At 35.0% G+C, this 12,140-nt stretch overlaps 1 protein-coding gene across 1 annotated transcript in view; it reads right to left on the minus strand.

Moving 5' to 3' along the window:
- The window catches only part of UBE2W (ubiquitin conjugating enzyme E2 W), an 11,772-nt gene extending 1,618 nt beyond the window's left edge, over window positions 1–10,154 (minus strand). The window contains exons 1-4 of the mRNA XM_005430788.1: window positions 9,869–10,154; window positions 6,791–6,893; window positions 4,160–4,315; window positions 2,948–3,023 (exon numbers count right to left, since the gene is read on the minus strand). Coding sequence (XP_005430845.1) covers window positions 2,948–3,023; window positions 4,160–4,315; window positions 6,791–6,893; window positions 9,869–9,909 — 376 coding nt within the window. The 5' untranslated portion in view covers window positions 9,910–10,154. The remainder of the gene's footprint in view (window positions 1–2,947; window positions 3,024–4,159; window positions 4,316–6,790; window positions 6,894–9,868) is intronic.
- Window positions 10,155–12,140: the final 1,986 nt, after the last annotated feature.

A 12,140-nucleotide genomic window follows, 5' to 3' on the forward strand; every position in this document is an offset into this window, starting at 1 on the left:
AGCAGGAAAATCAATGTACAGTTGAAACAGACATTGCGTGGGGTAGACAATCTAGAAATATTTTCAGTTATCAAAGATCAGGAGCTTTAAAACAGGGCTTGTGAGGACATAATTTTGTAGCAAACAAAGCTCCATAACTCTGCTCGAGGAATAAGATGCTGTGTTGGGGGGGGCAGAGGGATGATATCACAGATTAAAAACTCTGTATTAAGATGAATGCAAACACATATCTACATGTCAGAATATGTCTCTAAGTGCCACTTTATCAGTCTGTACTCATCTGGGTTTTCTTTACATCAGCTCCCAACCAGGGACTATTTTTGCACCCAGATAAATAAATTCCAGGCACATACTGAAAAAAAATCCTTCAAATGCATGCATTAATACCTATGACAGACTTCTTCCTAACTCTTCAAAACACAGAGCTACTATGTCACATTAAAGCTAAACCAGTCCAATGGGCAGCAGACAGCAGAACTGGCAGAACCACTCTGCATCTCCCTGCACAGGTTGTTGTATTAGCACTGGCATTTAATTTCTCACAACAGTTAACCCTGGACAGCTGGTTTTCTTTCCTGGGTGTGATTGTTTTTTCTTCCCTCACTTATCCAGCCAAACGTGGTTCAACCACAAGATTAGATATATGACAATTCAACTGAAGCATGAGCAGAAAATAAACACGACAGAAGCATCTTTTCACACTTCCCATTTTACTGTAACATACCATTTCTGTAAACCTGTTTAGAAAACACTGACAATTTAAAGATCATGCCTTGGCAGTCTTGTTCTATGTCCACAGAGGAGCAACAAAATTAAATGAGAAAAGAAGCAAATGACACACACCAAAATGGAAGGGAAAACACTCTAATCATTTATGAAATTTTTCTCTTGTGGACATCAGGAATATTTTGTTTTTTCATGTAAGAATTCAAGGTGGTGGGAGCTCAATGAATTTTTAATCAAGACAGTATGAGTTATTTAAATGAACCGACTTTCTTTCTCTTGCCTCAGGTTGGTTTTTATGTTGCTCTGAATTTGAGGAGGGGTAAGATTTTCTGACTTCCAGAAAAAAAACACTGCATAGTTACTTCATAGTAACTAAAATACCCATTCAGTGAACTGTAAGCTGTGGTTTTGAGCCATAATACAGCAACCTTCAGAATCAGTAACTCAGATTTCTCTTCATACTAAGTTTGTTTTGCTTGTTTAACACAAATCGAATTTCATTATTAAGAAATAAAAGTAATATCTGAAGACTGTTCTGCTTTTACAGATTTCTATTCTAAATCAAAATGAGACTGGTACAAATTAAAAGAAAACAGAAAATTTAATCACAAGATAAAGCCAATAAATGGAACTTTATCTGTTTCTCTTTAAAAATAATTAGCAAGTGAAAATAGCAAGTTAACAAAAATTCTCCCAAAACTGCCATTTAAGAGAAACAAAAACTGGAAATGCAGAAGCACCAAACACATTACAAGAGCATGAAAACAGAGAGAGAAAAGAAAGTGATTGCTGAATAATCTGGTGAGGATGAAAAATCTATCCTTGTGTGCATTATGATTATTATTCTTGGAGTCAACTTTAAAAACAACCACATGATGGTCCCAAGTTTCTTAGATATACCTTAATCTCATGGCATACAGCAATTCTCTTACTGTACCTGAAACCACCTTGTTTTGGGGATACAATTACTGTATCGTGAGAAACAAAGTTTCATTCTGTTACATTACCATATGTCAAAATCCCATGGGTCTCAGCAAGTATCATGAAACTATCACGTTTTTCTTGTTAAGCTATCCATGGGCTTTTAAGAATCTTAAGAATTTTAAGGGTGAAGACTTTGGAATTTGCCTTTCCAGTTATGAACTCTCACTGCCTCAAAATACTTGCTCTAGTTTTCACACCAGGGACAGAACCTATGCTGGAGTGAGGAGGCCATGAAAAACAGAGGATGTCTTATGGTGGAACCTTCACCTGCCTCTGCAATGATGGAATCAACTGTTCTGCACTGCACTAGCATGGAGTGTTACCTTCTCTGACATATCCCTTCCCACAGTACTTGTGCTTCCAATGACTACCACTTGTACAGAATTTTCCTAGGGAAAGCAAGGAAAGCATTGCTAACAAGAGGACAGAAACAAAGAATGGCCCATCTCTATCCCCTTCTTCTCTCTTTCCTCACCAACGGAGTGGATAAGACAAGCACATACAGCCAACTGCAGCTCTGGGTGGAGGATGACAAATGCTGAGGCAGAAGAAAGAAACCACAAAGTATAAAGCAAGACACAGAACACATGGAAACAAAAGAAAAAAGCACAAAAACAAAGGCAAAGCAAACCCCAAACCAAAACCAAACAAAGAAAAAAAAAACCCCAACACAACACTAGCACTGCAGACACTAGAAGTTTTAATACACTTTTTTCTTCTTGATCATGTCCATGGAGAATCTTATTACTATATTATTGAGTATTAGTTTTTAGGAGCCTTTAAAGTCAGTCAAGTGTCCCATATTGGAAATTCTGATTGAGGAAATCTATCAAAACACATAGCTGTTTACAAATACACAGGTGTATTTTCAACAGCATAGAAGTTTTTAAAGTGTTGATAACAATAACAAAAAATGTTTAGAGCAAAACCTAGTTTCATCATGGACTTTCCCCAATCCCAAACTTTGTACTTGTCATGGATTGATACACTTTACAAGAATTCTCATTGAAAGTCAATCCTACAATTTAAAACATGTCTAAATTTCCACCAGGAATTATTCAAATGTGATATAGAAAAAAAATCATAGCAGAGTATCTCAGAAGCAGGATTTAAATAACGTTTTCAGTTGAAAAAAAAGAGTTTAATTATTTGAACACATTTATCCTACTTTCCTACAATTTAATTGTCTTCAGTCTAAAAAGAAGTTAAAAATTTCTGGTCCTAGTTAGATACTTACCATGATACCACCATTTTGTTTTCTTTGGATTCTTGTTACATGTTCTTACATAAAATGAGTTATCTGGAGGTCGCCTCTGCAACAGAAGAAAAGACCTACAAATAATCAAACAATCCTCACATTGTAATACATGCGCTATTTAATAAGATTATGGAAGATTACCATGTGAATGCAGTGAAAATGAGGTAACAGGCAGGACTAGACCTTTTTGGTGAAGAAAAATCACTCAAAGATACAGGTAACAAATTCTTACTTGAGATACTCCAAGAAAATAAAATAGTAAAAAATATCATAGAGTTTGGTGATAAGTAGGGGAGAAAAAAAAAGAAAAAATAAACAAACAAACAAAAGAAACTAACTCACAAGAAACAGCTGTTGTTCAAAAAAAACCCCAAAATTAAATTCCTTTGCAGCTTGGAATCTAATTCTGATGCATTACATCCAATTCCCATTCTAAGGCTCAGCTTAGAGTGGGTGAAAAAATGAATTTCAGTATCTGTAGCTGATCATTATTACATATTCTTCGGTTTTCTTCATAAGTGCCATCATTTACAAAACACATAGGGTACAATACAATACAAAGCCATTTTGGGGTGGTTTTTTGACTACATATATGACTAGGACTGATTGGAATGCAAAATAAAAAGGCATGCTTGGATAGCACATATGGACAAGCTCTGACCACATCTAACTTCCACAGACAGCCCTCTGCGAAAGAAACGGTCAAAAGTGAAAGGGCAATCTCTTTACTAAAAGGTCTCTAAGGTATTAGTGCCAAAAAATCAGCTTAGCACCATTTATTTCCCTGAAATGACAATTATCAAGTTCACTGAAATAGTACAGATGCAAAGTTAGAAACATCTGCACTAAAGACGTTTCACTAGTCATTCCACACTCCTTTTAGAGGAAGGATAATTTTGCAAAGAATTGTCCTAAAGCATGATTGAACTTCACAGTTAGTACAACTGGAAGGGTTCCATCCACTGCTCTTTTCCAGTAATGATATATAAGCAGGTTACCATGAAAACAGTGGCAAAGTACTTACTGCACTATTTATATTGCAGTTCTAGCTTAGTAGTTTCTCAATAGTAGAAATGTAGATACAGTAGTTTTGCCTATTTCGGAATTTGAGAAATGAAAATTTTACTTTGTAAAGTAGAAAATTACTAACTTTTACGTAGTCTACTTCAACAGTGCTAAAAAAGCCCATACCTTTTCTTTGCAGCTGGAAAGCATGCTAATAATGCTAAGACAAACAGATTGCACTGAGAGGGCTGGAGACCAGTCTTCCGTTAGAATGGATAAACAGATATGACCATTGCTATAAACATGAGGATGAACAGGGATATTGTCTCCAGTAAACATGACCTAAAAAAAAGAACAAAAATAACTAATTTATAGTCCCTATTTTATATAAAACTGTATTGGTTTGGGGAAACAATATAATCTTATTTAAGAAGCAGGTCTGCCATTTTCACTTATAGTAAGTAAGACTTCACGTTGGGTTAATTCAATTTTGGAAACTATTAAGTGAAATGTAAAATAATCAATGGAAGCCTAAATAGCTAGTGAAGATGGAGTTAAATAAATGGTTAAATACAGGGGACTTTCTATTAATATTTATACAGTATAAAAAAATGCAAAGGTAACAATGTAAAGACTGCAAAACCTCACAGCCTCAGTCTTCCACATCCCAAGGAATACAGCTGTCTAGCCAAGCCACTGGATTTTAATGACTTTATAAGCCACAATGTTATACCCCAAGAAGCACAACAAGATTCACAAATGAGTATTTCTATAAACTTGGACATAACAGAAATAAAATTCTGGACAACCCATCCAGGTTCCAGCATGAAGAATAAAATTAAAATTCTTCAATCTTTTTGACTATAAATAAAGGACTTGTGAAACCAAAGTATACCAAAGTTTACCAAATAGGAAGTATTTTTAAAACATTATTTCAAATAGAAAAAATTTTATTTGACATGGAGAATATGGAAGAAAAGCACTTAGAACCGGAACTCCTCTCTATTAAAAGATGCTACCACAATCAAAAAAGGCTAGAAAAGCAATTTTGACAACTCCTGCTCTTACATCAAATTTTTGTCAAAACATATCATTGGTTCAGGATGAACAGAAAGAGAGTAAAAGTGAAATCTTCATATTGGTATTATACTCCTGAACTCCTTTTGCAACTCCTTTTATGCAACAAAATCATAAGTCTCTGCCACTCATAGCTATAATACCCAGCAGTTTCTTAAGTGTTTCTTAAGCTATATAGGTATGCATAAAAATATGTAAACATGTACACACACACCCACCTCCTCACTGACGACAAGCAACACCTTCATCACATAGGAAACTGAAATTAGAGAGCTTAATTTATCTGCAAAATGGCAGACAGGTCTCTAAGGCATAAGAGAAACTGGATGCAGAAAGATCTTCCAGAGGTCTTTAAACTGGTATTTCTTAAGCATTGAAGGGCTTACCTTCATAATCCTGTAATGTATTTCACTTGTAACTAATATCCTGGTTTTTTACATGACAACCTGAACTAGGCAGACTAGGTAAGTAAAAGAATGCACTCTATGACAGACAACATATATTTAAAGGCAGAAAACATCCAAGTGATTAAAGCAGCACAAGTGAAAATTGTCAATTCACAGTAACTAGATTTGCAGGAGGTAATTATGACCAAGAAATTGTAGTGCAGAATGACCCTACTGCACAGCCATGTTTGAAAAATTGAAATTCTATCCATTTAAAACAATCCAGTATCCCGTACTTAAATTTTTAATTGTTTTCTGTGATAAAATTCAGTGTAGATGTATGGATCTAATTTGCTGCTTAACAATAAATTGCACAGAGCCACACACACAGGTCGGGTAATGAAGACAAACAACCTGGAACCAAATTAAACTGGTGATCTCTTGTGAATCACCTATAATTAGTACGTTGCAAACCTGATGAGGTGCAGAAGTACAAGTAGCCAGTTTTTTCTGTAAAAGACTGAAAGTCAGCATCCTAGTGTTTATTATGGTACCTAAAAATATGTTAATTTTTATGGCTTAAGTGTTTCTCACAGCTCCATGATTCAGTTTTAAGACCAACGAGAGAAGTTGCAGAGATAATTTCTAGAACTCTGAGCTGAAACAGGACAAGAACTAAGACACTCTTGCTTTTCTATTTCCCTTTTCAGCAAAGCAGGGATGATAATTGGCCACTACTCTTATCAGCCATATTTCGAAGCATTTCCCTCAGGTAATGGAGGAATGGAAGTACACGGCACATTCTGCAGTCTCCAAGTTCTGCTGTTCCTTCAGGTCTCTAGGTTGTCCTAAAAGCAACACAGTATCACATACCTCCGTTATAACACTATTTGCAGGTCTCTCAAGCACATCATGTATCTACACGATCCCTATCAGAAGCATAGTACTTCTTCAGCTGCATTAACAACGGCAGCACAGAAGATGCAAGAGTCTTAAAAATCAACCAGAAAAAAATATGTTGAAAGGAAGAAGGGATGAAGCAGCAGTTTATTGTTTACTTGGCTCCTGCATCACAGTAAAGGGGATCTTCCTGCTTTACCCTGTATTTCATGACATGAATATCAACATCAAAGAAGCCCCCAGGTTACACTAATTTCATCTGTTCAAGCAGACATCAGAGTCCTATACTTCACTGCAGAATCATTTGTAAAGAAAAGGCACCTGCACAATGTGTTCAATACAAATTAAAGTAAGCAAAGCTGGCATTAGGCTGTGAGGATAATACAATACTCAGCACAAGTCATACAGCTGTAACCTGAAGGTAGCAGGAAGAGAGAAAGAAGGCAGCAGTTACCTGAGGCGAATCAAAAGGATACCGACTACTAAACTTAAATAAAAGCTGAAATTTTTCCCCTTCATAGAGTGTTCCTGGAGCACCTTCCATGTCTACAATCCACCTAAGGAATAGGGGAAAAAGCAGTTAGCATTGTGGACTGACAAATTAATACTTGTACTTCCTGGAGCACTGGACTAATCAAACCAAGTATCAATCACAGCCAGACCATCTAACTTCTCTTCTAACACTGCAACAATCACAAAGGTGAGCAATACATCAAGCCTGTATTTAAAAGAAACAAGCTTGGTGTTTTGCATACAGGCACTGACGCACTGATGCAAACTGTAAATGTAATTATGACTTGAACTATACATAGACCTGTCAGTTCCCAAGAAATGGCTGCTAATGTGAGACAACAAAGCTGAAAAAAAACTCCTGCTTGAAAACTTAAAAGGTTTGGAAAGAAACAAACTAGTACACATTCTCTTTTGGCTTGTTTTACTTCTCTGTCAAGGAAAATTCAATACAGTTTATTAAAATAAAATCTGTAACCAAGGGGAAAGGGCAAAGCTCATCTTGTACTTGTATTTGTGAAAAACTCAGAAATTAAATGGTATCTTGCAGGTAATGGAACCAAAAATGGAAAAGTTAATAGTATAAAAATTAAAAGGTCCTGGCAAATTAAAACAAAATACAAAACCAGAGTAATTTGAATCTGTAATGAAGATAACAACTCAACATACCAGTATTCTTTTTCCTATGCTGCTTCTCCTTCCACCATAATACCAGTAAAGTAACTGATGGGAGTCAGTTGGAGTTGCTGGGGAAGAGGGTGGTGATGTTGCATGGGGGAGTTTTATTGTTGTTGGGTTTCCATTGTGGCCTTTCTAGTACAGCTAAAACCAGATGCTTTGCATATTGTTTGACACATACAGCAACATTCTGCTATTAAAATTCCACAGTTTTACAGTTCTGTTGACCACTTAATACCACCCTTTGCAACATCAAGTTCCCATTTTTGGTTTTTTACCTTTGATTGAGTTTTACAGAGCTAAGCAACACAATAAGGTAAAGAGACTACAAAAATACTCAGATACGGTTTACATCAACTCAAGGAAGGCAGCTGAGATTTTGCAGAACAGCAGTGTACTCAGAAAAGTCGACATCTCCAGCTGGCAGCTCTGATGATCCTCCTGTAAGACATACTCTCCCTCTGTATTTAAGCCATGCACATTTTTTATTTTCCCCTCTGTCACTCTTTGGCCTTTTTTTATTTGCTGGTTTTATTATTGCTGCTCTGCTTTGGATTTTGGCATTTTTTGAGAAAAACTGCTAGCTCTCACACCCTTCAAGAGGAATGCATCTTCAACAGTAGCACAGTGGCAATACAGTGAAGGCTGATGAAGTATGTTTCATATTTTAACTTTGTGAAGATGCCTTTGATTTAATCTATCTGCACTCCAGATCACTTATCTCGTCTTATGCCTTCTGCTTTTACATTTATACACACAGTGCAGCAATACTCTTTAGATTTATTGGTTCTTGTGATTCAGAACTTCCACTTTCAAGTTTTTTAAATAGTTTACTTTACTAAGTAGAAGATAACTTTGCCTGGACATTGCTCCTTTTATGGTCAAGGAATCAGTAGAACCCATATTTCCTGTGTGCTTTACAGTTTAGCCTTCTCAAATTTCTAATCCTTGTATATTTAAAATTAAAGATTGCTCAATGTTTTAAATTACCCAGTTACATCATGGGATCCAATTATTTTATTCAACATCTTTAAAACCCAAGCAAGTATGGCTACACAAATTTTTAACACAACCAATTCCAACTGTAACTTGATTAATGAACTCAAAACATGCTACCTGATACCAAAAACCCTCAAAGAGAAAAAAATATCATCTTACTTTTGACAAGAAGCTTCTAAAACAGCAACAGTATCAAAATCTAGCATGACAGTAAATAGCAAGATTTTATGTGCAAGGTATTGAAAGGTATAAAAGTTGTACAGGGCAGAAATTACAATGAGGTGGAAACAGAGATATCCTTTGCAATCTGCTCTAAACTTTGATTTAATACTTTTTTTGTTGAAATAAGTGGATACCATTTACAATATTAGACTGACTCATTTTTGCAGAAAACTAAAAACTGCTATTTCAGTTTTAGTCATATTCATCAGAATTATCACAAAGGCCAGCATAATTTAAAAAGCAGTGAGTGTTTAACTCATGCTATATGTATATAGCAGTCTATATGAGTCTCAGAAAAGCCTCATGTAACATGGTCTGAATGCCACCACCCAAAATGCAGATGTGAAAACATCAAAATTCGGCTCTATGTTTAAGCTGCTCCATTAATCAATAACATAGTCCAGAACTTATAGTCTGAGATCATACTCTCATCAATGTTTACATGTGCTCAATTTTTAACATTTCTCTGAAATGAAACTAAGAAATTTATGAGAAAAAAAAATGTCAACACAGACTGAATCTTTTGAATTTCTGTCAATTAAAAATTAGATTAATACCAAGAACAACCCCTGTCCATTTCAACAGACACAGAATATTTTACCATGTTTCTCTTTCCATTTCACAAATCACCAAGAAAGCCAAGGCAGGGGAAAAAGTGTAAACAAGTGTACCCAGAAAACTTTGCTTTTTAAGAAGTTTTCTTCACTTGCCTTAGAGAAAGAAGGTAATGAAAATTAACAGCTATGACATATATTCTATTCAAATGTCACAGAACTCTAAAACAGCTACTCCATTTTTTCAATAAATCTAGACGAGTTTTGGAGGTTAGTAGCTATGGAAGATAAATAAATTATTTTATTCTAAATATGCAGAAGCTTTTACTAATTGACAGTTTGTTAGACAGTAAAATGCCTAATAAAATTTAGTAAATTCACTACCCTGTTCCTGAAAGTGTCCAACACCATAGGGCAATATGCTTACTAAGGAGAACAATGTCTCATTGCCTAGACTAAAAGCAAAATTCACAATGTTACTTGGAGTAAGTGGTGGAAGTGTGAAGATAACTGCTCATTATTTAGTCTTTTCATCATGATAGCAGAAATAAAATAGTATATATACTTACTGTGTAATTGAATTTTGTACACTCTTTTCATCTAGAGTCATTCCCGGAGGTGGATCATTTTGAAATGCCAATAGTTCTTTTTGTAATCGTTTCTATAAAGAAATTGTATGGAATATTTGAAATACTAAATAAAGTTCAACAGTAAACATGCACACTTAAGTACATTTAATCAATGTTTGAAATGTAAAAGAAGTTTTACTTGACAATTTAAAAACAAGTGAAATTGAAAGGTGAGAAAGAAGGATGACTTCACTCCTAGAAATTCAACTGAAAAGATAAAGACAAAATAAGTTACAAGCTTTAAACTTACTTTTTGGGTAAAATACAGCAGCACTTACATTTGCAACATTGCAAAGGGAAAAGCTGTTGTGCTACAAACTACATGGAGGTATAAATGAATTTGTTGTATAACAAAAATATCTGTAAGAGCTGTACTCCTAGCAGCAAACATTTCATATTTACACAACATCATTAGATTTATAATTAAATCTACAAGACTTTAACAACACAACTCCCTCCTCTAAGTAACCTGAGACATTTCCATTTGGCATCTGTGCAAGCCTTTGCTTAGGTCTAAGTCATCCCAGAGGACAGAACGGAAAACTAAACCAAGACTATTTGGATTGCACAACACAAACTAAAAACTTTACACTAACTGCATCTTAGAACCTACAGAGTCATAGCACTTATTAAAAAGTGTTATGGCAGTAGTTCAGGTAATTCTTGCCTATTTTGACAGAGATAAATCAGTCACTGCAAGAAGGTGTTTCTGTAACAACTACCAGAACAGTTTCTTAAAATCTACTGAGCAAGGGAAATGGAGCCTCTGTGCTGTCATTGGCACTGCTCTCAGAGTCAATTTTCTCCACATAAAGTTACACAATATGTTTTGTCATTTGCAAGCCATCTAGATGATAAAAAGTTCAAGGCTTTCTCATTTCTACAGTCCTTTTTTCCTGCCAACAATTTTATGGTTACCATCTACAAGTTCACTTCAACCTCACTACAAGTCAAAATTATTTTATATTCCTAAGGAATAAAAATATATGGTTTGGGGATTTAGTACCTCATTTCCATTCAATATCAATTTTTTAAAAACACAAGTTTATCACACACTTGTAGCTGTTTTCCAGTGCCTAGTAGAACTTAAAAAAATTCCCAGGGGAAAATAAAGTGTTGATTTGTCAACACAGAAATGATTCAGTATCCCATCAAACATATTTGAAATCAGACTACAATAAATTCAACCACACAACTCACAAAGAAAAGGCCCTTATACACTCACAACAAACATTCTGAAAGTACTGAAATAACTTTCTGTCTCTATCAAGCAGCCCTAAAAACTTCCTTGGGAATCTATATTGAAAATTCCTACCTGGCACTGAGATATAACATAAACAAACTGAAAATCCAATGCTAACATTTTCATAAGCTGTCTACATTGCTCACACATTAAAAAAACATGTTAGAATTCTAGTGTTTACCTTTTCCTTTCTCCTCAGATTAAGAAAACATTAACAGTGTTTCCAACACCACTATTATGAATTAAAATGCAAAGGAGCAAAGTTGCAAAACCATTTTAAAAACCCTTAATTTGAATGGCAGAGATATTTTGAAGTCAATTCCCTTTCTGGCACTTCCCCAGACCACCATCAAACAAGCCTCAAAGGCAATCAACCTGTGTACACTTTATGACGTAGAGAAATATAAGTTCAGAGATAAGAACATTTGACAATGGAAATTCAAACTCCCCTAAAGAGGAGATTTGGAAACATTGGTTACAAAATAGCAAAGAACATACGTATATAAGAACAGCAAATCATTCAGTAGATCCATTTACTCATACATGTAGACTAACTATACAACTTTGTCTTATAAAAAGGAGCCTAAGACACATTTTAGAATTTAATTAAAATCAGAAACATTAAGCTATCAGTGTCTGGCAGTAATTTGAAGAGACAAAATATTGTCTGTTCTGTATCCTAAAAAAATTTCAAATAACCAACACTTAAAATATTACCTAATTTCAAGTTTGCACCTTTGGCCCTTTCTCCAGCAACCACCTTTTCTGTCTAACACAGACTCAGTCATGCTTTTGTCCATATCACTAGTGCAAAAATATCCTCTCTTTCATAGGTTTTTGGTTCTCACATACTAAGTTTATGGTCCTTTCTAAACAAAAAAGCCAGTAGCAAAAAGAAAAACAAATTAAAATATATATTTGAACAACAGTACCACAGAAGTGCTCTGTTCCTCTGATCCTAAAACATTT

This window comes from Geospiza fortis, unplaced genomic scaffold (genome assembly GCF_000277835.1).
Source record: "Geospiza fortis unplaced genomic scaffold, GeoFor_1.0 scaffold922, whole genome shotgun sequence".
NCBI classification, from domain to species: domain Eukaryota; kingdom Metazoa; phylum Chordata; class Aves; order Passeriformes; family Thraupidae; genus Geospiza; species Geospiza fortis.